Source organism: Piliocolobus tephrosceles, unplaced genomic scaffold (genome assembly GCF_002776525.5).
Source record: "Piliocolobus tephrosceles isolate RC106 unplaced genomic scaffold, ASM277652v3 unscaffolded_34326, whole genome shotgun sequence".
NCBI lineage: Eukaryota > Metazoa > Chordata > Mammalia > Primates > Cercopithecidae > Piliocolobus > Piliocolobus tephrosceles.
Genome location: NW_022318006.1, coordinates 12,416 through 20,053, shown reverse-complemented (window position 1 = coordinate 20,053; position 7,638 = coordinate 12,416). Strand labels below are relative to the sequence as shown.

Sequence of the window (7,638 nt, the reverse complement as noted above, 5' to 3'; positions counted from 1 at the left end):
ATAGGCCGCCCCCATCTCACCATCTTCACAAAGAAGAGGTATACTCATGTGACCTCTTCTTTGTGCACAAGAGGAGAGAGTGAGCAAGTGAGCTCTTGGTGACTCTTCTACAAGGACACTAACCCTATAGTTGGAGGGCCCCACCCCTGTAACTTCATTTAACCTAAATTACCTCATTATAAACCCTGTCTCCAAATACAGTTGCATTGGGACTTCGGGCTTCGTTATGAATTTTGTTGAGGGGACACAATTAAATCCACAGCACACAGTATATTAATAGAAACTATTGTCCTTCATCATTTAGCTTTGTTTATTGTTTGTTTGTTTGTTTGTTTATTTATTTATTTATTTATTTATTTATTTTTTTGAGATGGAGTCTCGCTCTGTCGCCCGGGCTGGAGTGCAGTGGCCGGATCTCAGCTCACTGCAAGCTCTGCCTCCCGGGTTTACGCCATTCTCCTGCCTCAGCCTCCCGAGTAGCTGGGACTACAGGTGCCTGCCACCTCGCCCGGCTAGTTTTTTGTATTTTTTAGTAGAGACGGGGTTTCACCGTGTTAGCCAGGATGGTCTCGATCTCCTGACCTCGTGATCCGCCCGTCTCGGCCTCCCAAAGTGCTGGGATTACAGGCTTGAGCCACCGCGCCCGGCCTGTTTATTGTTTAAAACTGTAAAATACGATGACATAAAATTTGCCATCTTAAAGATTTTTAAGTGTGCAGTTCAGTAATGATAAGTACATTCAGATTGTCTGCAACCCATCTCCAGAACCCTTTTCATCTTGCAAAACTGAAACTCTATACTGATTAAACAGCTCTCAATTTCCACCTCGTATTAGTTTGTTTTCACATTGCTATAAAGATACTACCTGAGGCTGGATAATTTGTAAAGAAAAAAGATTTAATTGACTCACAGTTCCACATGGCTGGGGAGGCCTCAGGAAACAATCATGATGGAAGGCAAAGGGGAAGCAAGCACCTTCTGCACAGGGTGGCAGGAGAGAGAGAAAACAGAGGGGGAACTGCCAAACACTTTCAAAACCATCAGCTCTCATGAGAACTCACTATCATGAGAACAGCATGGGGGAAATCATCCCCATGATCCCATCACCTCCCACCAGGTCCCTCGTCTGACACGTGGGGACACAGCCAAACCATATTATCCTTCCCTCCATCCTAACACTTGCACCTGTCTCTGTATAGATAGACTATAACTGCTCTAGGTGTCTCATACGCATGGAATAACACGGAATTTGTCTTTGGATGACTGGCTTGTTTTACTCAGCATAATGTCCTCAAGGTTCATTCATGTTGTAGCATATGTCAAATTTCCTTGCTTTTTAAGGTTGAATAATATTCCTTTGTATGTATACAACACACTTTGCATATTCATCTGTCATTGGACACTTGGATTGCTTCTACTTTTTGGCGATTATAAATAATCCTATGAACATGTGTATAAGAATACCGCTTCAAGACTGTGCTTTCAATTCTTGGGGGGTATACCTAGAAGTGGAATTGCTGGGTCATATGGAATTCTATTTTTAACTTTGAGAACTACAGTTTTCCACAGCACTGCATCATTTTACATTCCTACCAGCAAGGCACATGGGTTCCAGTATCTCTACATTCTGGCCAACACTTTTTATTTTGTATTGCTGATACTAGCCATATTAGTGTATGTGAGGTGATTTTGCTTCTTTTTCTATGATTTTTGTAACACAAGGCAAGCCAGAAGCAAGAAAACAATGCATGCTTAAGTTTAGGGGGCTACTCTTCAGTTAGACAGTCTGTATTCAAATCCTGGCTATACCACACCACTCTAGCTGTGTGTCCTCATGCAAATTTCCCCAACCCCTACTGCCCCATCTGTAAAATGAAGTTAAAAATCATACTGATAGCCTTGGCAACATGGCAAAACCCAGCCTCTACCAAAAAAAAAAAAAAAAAATTAGCTGGGCATGGTGGGATGCACCTGTAGTCCCAGCTACTTGGGAGGCTGAGGTGGGAGGATTGCGTGAGCCCTGGAGGTCCACACTGCACTGCCCTGATGGCACCACTGCACTCCAGCCTGAGAGAAAAAAAAAACCCTGCCTCCAATCCCAGCACTTTGGGGGGCCGAGGCTAGTGGATCACTTGAGCTCAGGTGTTCGAGACCAGCCTGGGCAACATGGTGAAACCCCATCTCTACAAAAATTAGCCAGACATACAAATTGTTCCAACACCTTTCACTGAGTAGTGTGTACTTTCCCACTGATTTCTAGCAACACCGAGGTTTGTTTTAGGACTGTCCTCTATCCAACTGATCTATTCCTGACCCTCCACCATTTTCCAGAGCTTTGGAAACGAGTGGAGCTACCAGGTTGGAGAAAGCTCCCTTTGTTGCTCCTTTTCAAAGCTGGCTTGGCTTTCCCTGCATTCTCCTTTTCTAAACTCAGCCTGCTAAAATATATATATATCTCCTGGTGAGCTTTTGAATTAACTGTCAGCAAAAACTAACGTGGAGGAAAAGTGACGTGTTCACAGCATTGTATCCTCTTACTGGGAAACTTTTGTCTCCCAGAATTCATTTCTCCCTTCTTAGCTCACCCAGGTAAACCTGGTGTTCTCTTTCACCAAGGACTGGATCACAACCATTGTGGATAAAAGCTCTTATTACCCTTGAAGATAGGAGGGGCTGGAGACAAACTGCCAAATGAGAAAATGTGAAAGGGAACCGAACAATGTGCTTTGGGGAAACAGGCTACTCAGGGTGGTGACCTTGGGAATGCAGCTGACCGTCAGCCAAGACAAGCCCCTGGGCCTCCTGGACATTCCTCTGATAAATCTGAAAACAGACAGCTTTGCAGGAACAACTAGAAAATCCCCAAATTCACAGGCCCTACAGGCTAGGGGCTGGCTTTAACTCCCCCTAACTCTATTCTACAGATGAAGAAAGTGAGGTTAGGAGGTTGGAGAGGGCCAAAGCTAGATGAGCCTGGTCTTTCCTATTTCCCTAGACTTGAACTTGACTTAGCAGGAGGGTGGGATGCCATCTGAAGGAGGAGGAGAATGCATTCTGTCCCCCAGGCTCCACCCCAGCCCCAAACAGACCAGTGGCTAAGTCTCAGTGTTTCTTCCTTTTTTTTCTTTGTTTTGAGACAGAGTCCCACTCTGTCGCCCAGGCTGGAGTGCAGTGCTGTGATCTCAGCTCACTGCAACCTCCACCTCTTGGGTTCAAGTGATTCTTTTGTCTCAGCCTCCTGAGCAGCTGGGATTACAGGCACCTGCCACCACGCCCGGCTAATTTTTGTATTTGTAGTAGAGACAGGGTTTCACCATGTTGGCCAGGCTGGCCTTGAACTCCTGACCTCAGGTGATCCACCTGCCTCAGCCTCCCAAAGTGCTGGGATTACAAGTGTGAGCCACCGCGCCCAGCCAGGGTTTCATTCAACTGGGTGGCTCCCTTGGAGTAGGCCCCCCCACTGCTCCACATCCTTCCCCACTTTAAGAAGAGACCAGTCCTTGGCTCATGCTGTTCATGGGATTTATTGCCACTCCCCTAAGGTCAGCAGAGGAAGGGGACACCAGCCACACCTCACCACAGGCATAGGTGGCACTGAGCCACCTGGCACTATCTCCATGTGCTCCACATGGAGGGGTGCTTCCTCACTCGCAGCAGCTGCACTTCTCTGCCTCTGCCTCGGCCCCCTCTCCGCCTTTGCACACACAGTCCTTGGCACACTTCTCACACTCCGCAGGGCAGCAGGAGCAGCAGCCTGCAGATAAAATGGAAGATGACCAGTCTGATGCACACTCCTGAAATCCGTCCCCATCAAAGGGGAGGGAAGGGTGCTGGGTGGGGAGTCATTCTCATTCATTCAGCCAGGGCTGGTCACAGCCCCCTTCTTAGTCTCGCACCTGCCCTGACTCAGCATCTATGTCGCGGCAGTGGCATCTTGCACCACCACAGGAGAGAGGTACCCAGGAAATAGACCAGAGCCCCTTGGGTGGATGTCAGGAAGTCCTGGGGGCTGGTGGGCTTAAGCCCAGGTTAGGTGGGTACTAGGCCTTAAGGAGAAAGCATCACAGGGTAAATGACCTTGAAAGGGGCCTTGAAGGATAAACTTGGGAGGGGCAGATATGATACAGATGTAGGGGGCCCAGGAAAGCCGTGGGGAGGGAGTGGGGACCTGTGCCTGGTCTTATACCTAGAGAAGAAGGGAGCCTTCCTCCCACCTCTTACTCTCTATGCATATTACACTGCTGTGAGCTGGGGAGATTCTGAGATCAAACTGAGAGGATCCCTAAGGCCTGAGAGAGGCCAAGGGACCGGAACTCCAGAGCTGAGCCCCAGCCTCACTAATGGCTTCCCCAGGTTTTGGGGGTTTTGAGGGGTGGGGCGGGAAAGACTGGACCAGTGTAGCAGTCCTCAACCCCAGCTGCCATTGGAGTCTTCCGGGGATTTACAAAAACCTCTCGTCCCATGCCTAGGCCATCAATTCCTAGGTGTGGGGCAGGGGCATCTGTATTTTAATGTCTTCCCGGGTGGTTCTGTTCCAGCAAGAGTCAGAAACCACGGGATCGGGGCCTGGCGGTCTCTCCGTATCCTGAGTATCCTGGGTGGTGAGACACCAATTCGGCAGAGCAGAGGGGGCGGCGGCAGAGGGGAAGGGTCCCCGCACTCACTCTTCTTGCAGGAGGTGCATTTGCAACCCTCGCACTTGCAGGAGTCCGCGCAGGTGCAGGAGCCACCTAGAGAGGGCGACGCCACAGGAAGGGTTAATGTGGACAAACTCGGGTCCCCACGCCTGTCATGAGGAGATGGGGTACCAAGTCTCCCTGTTCTCCGCGACACAGGCATGCCCACCCTTCAGGAGGTGAAGAATAGGGAATCAGGAGCCCTTCCCCCAAGTGTCCTTGAGCGAAGGCGCGGGGCGTGGGTGTTTTTGCAGGTACAAGGGCGCGCAGTGCCGCAGGATGGGAGCGGGGGCGGGGGCGGGGGCGGGGGCTCACCAGAAGGGCAGGGGCAGGTCTCAGGGTCCATGTCGAAGCGAGCAGCAGCTGGAGGCTGTGAACGGGCTTCTCCAAGCAACTGGACGCGCGGCTTGGCTAGTGGCAGCAGGTGGCGATGCTTTTATAGCCCCGGGCGGGGGCGCGCATGCCAAGCCCGCTGGGCGCCCGCCCCTGCGCACCGCGCCCGCTCTTTGCGTTTGTGCGCTCGGCCCCGGCGCACGCACTGCGGCATCTGTCCCCCGCCCCCGCCGTGTGTGTGCACGGCCAGGGCCCGCTCGCCCACGCCCGCGCGTGCGCCCCCACTCCCACCCCGCTGTCGCTGGCACGACCCACTCGCCGCCGCCACGCGCGCGCTGCCAGTCCGCTCCCCGCGTGGGTCCCGTAGGGGACGTGCCCGCCGCAGCAGCCGCCACTGCGTGGAAGCGCGCACGTACCATCTCCGAAAGTGGAGAAAAAGGCGCTTTGCGCATTTCCCGGCTCTTCCCTTCCTCTCTTCCCCTTCATTCGAGAATTCTTCGGGATGCCAGATCTGTTCAAATGGGTTGCTGGGCTGGGGGCAGAAAGAGCCTCCTCACGTTGAGCCCGACACTGACTCTTGCACCCTCCGAGTGCCACTGGCAAGGGGCGTGTTCCATTTCCCCGCTGTCCTGCCTGGTATCTTCAGATCCTTGACTCCTAACCCTCCATCATAAGATGAAAAAGTGAGGCCAGAGAAGCAGGAATGTGCATAGGTCTCAGAATGAGCCTGAGGCCGACCCAGGCCTAGAACTCAGAACTGAGGTACTTAGAGGGATTGTCAGTGGGGGGCATGTTAAAATCACGGCAGCTCAGTGAGATTTTTCTATTTTTAAAAAGGAGGCCAGACATGGTGGCTCACGCCTGTAATCCCAACACTCTGGGAGGCCGAGGTGGGCGGATCACCTGAGGTGGGAGTGGGAGGCCAGGCTGACCAACATGGAGAAACCCTCTCTCTACTAAAGATACAAAATTAGCCGGGCCTGGTAGCAGGTGCCTGTAATCCCAGCTACTTGGGAGGCTGAGGCAGGAGAATCACTTGAACCTGGGAGGCAGAGCTTGCAGTGAGCCCAGATCACGCCATCGCACTCCAGCCTGGGCAACACGAGGGAAACTGGGTCTCAAAAAAAAAATATATATATATATATATCTGGGTGTGGTGGCATGCACCTGTAGTCCCAGCTACTTGAGAGGCTGAGGCAGGAGGATTACTTAAGCCCAGGAGGTTGGGGAGGCTGCAGTAAGCCTTTTTGCACCACTGCACTCCAATCTGGGTCAGAGCAAAATCCTGTCTCAAAAAGGAAAGAGAGCCTAGGTAAAATAAGATTGATAAATATTTATATGAATATAAGGGATTTCGGTGCAAAATGAAAGGAAAAGAGGTCTAAGCTGCCAAGGAGAATCATTTGTGACCGAGCAGGGTAGTGTGAGTGAGAATGAGACCCTGAGAAGTGGAGAGGAGAGAGGTCATTGAAGTTTGGGGGCAGCAAAGAAGGGAGGAGAGCTGGGAGAGGACCTCTGTAAAAGGCATTTAAAAAAATGTTATTGGCCGGGCACGGTGGCTCAAGCCTGTAATCCCAGCACTTTGGGAGGCCGAGGCAGGCGGATCACAAGGTCAGGAGATCGAGACCATCCTGGCTAACACGGTGAAACTCCGTCTCTACTAAAAAGTACAAAAAACTAGCCGGGCGAGGTGGCGGGCGCCTGTAGTCCCAGCTACTAGGGAGGCTTGAGGCAGGAGAGTGGCGTGAACCCGGGAGGCGGAGCTTGCAGTGAGCTGAGATCTGGCCCCTGCGCTCCAGCCTGGGCGACAGAGCAGGATTCTGTCTCAAAAAAAAAAAAAAAAAAGTTATTATGAAGTATGTGACTGTCACTGTCTCTGCTGTCCCTCTGAGACTTTCTGAAAATCTTCCTTACTTGCCAGTGCTTTCACAGAAGGGGCAGTATTTCGGGGTAGATGCAGCTGAGCATTAAGATGACTCCCAAGGCCAGTGGCTCACGCCTGTAATCCCCATATGCTTTGGGAGGTCAAGGTGAGAATCACTTGAAGCCAGGAGTTTGAGACCAGCCTGGGCAGCATAGTAAGACCCCATCTCTACAAAATAAATAAATAAAATAAAAATTAAAAAAATTAGCCAGGAGTGGTGGGGAGTACATGTACCCCTAGCTACTGGGAGGCCAGGGTGGGACAATTGCTTGAGCCCAGGAGTTTGAGGCTGCAGTGAGCTATGATCACACCACTGAACTGTAGCCTTGATGACAGAGCAAGACCCTGTACCTCCCCCGCAAAAAAGGTGACCCCCAAATGAAAGCGGGGACAGAGGAGGTGTTTGACAAAGAACTAGTCACACTGGAGTAACCCAATAAGGAAATTCATCCTGAGATGAGAATTTTTAAAGCAAAGCCTGCACTGGGCAGGGCGAGAGCAGCTGCGTGCTGTGCTACCACAGGAGAGGGGTACCCAGGCCAACCAAGGCTAACCAAGGTCCAAAATAGAGCCTTGTATGGAGAGTCAGAGGCTGTATTCCAGTGTAGGCTCTCACATGGACAGTGTAGGTTCTAGCCACTGGGCAGTTGGAATATCAGATCTCAGAGTTCGCCAACTCTAGCATCAGCCAGTCATCTGTTTCTT

At 51.3% G+C, this 7,638-nt stretch overlaps 1 protein-coding gene across 1 annotated transcript; it reads right to left on the bottom strand.

Annotated features, from left to right (window-relative positions):
- Positions 1–3,508: 3,508 nt before the first annotated feature.
- Positions 3,509–5,533, bottom strand: LOC113222757 (metallothionein-3). The gene is made up of 4 exons (XM_026452380.1): positions 5,426–5,533; positions 4,992–5,087; positions 4,665–4,730; positions 3,509–3,754 (listed from the first exon to the last, which is right to left on the bottom strand). The coding sequence occupies exons 1-4, from the start codon at positions 5,493–5,495 to the stop codon at positions 3,645–3,647; spliced, it is 342 nt and encodes a 113-aa protein (XP_026308165.1). The 5' UTR covers positions 5,496–5,533; the 3' UTR covers positions 3,509–3,644.
- Positions 5,534–7,638: the final 2,105 nt, after the last annotated feature.

Coding starts and splice junctions, on each gene's coding strand:
- LOC113222757 (XM_026452380.1), bottom strand. CDS start 5,495: ATGAAGGGGAAGAGAGGAAGGGAAGAGCCGGGAAATGCGCAAAGCGCC. Junction 5,088..5,425: donor TTTCTCCACTTTCGGAGATG/GTACGTGCGCGC, acceptor TGCTGCCACTAG/CCAAGCCGCGCGTCCAGTTG. Junction 3,755..4,664: donor ATGCACCTCCTGCAAGAAGA/GTGAGTGCGGGG, acceptor TTTTATCTGCAG/GCTGCTGCTCCTGCTGCCCT.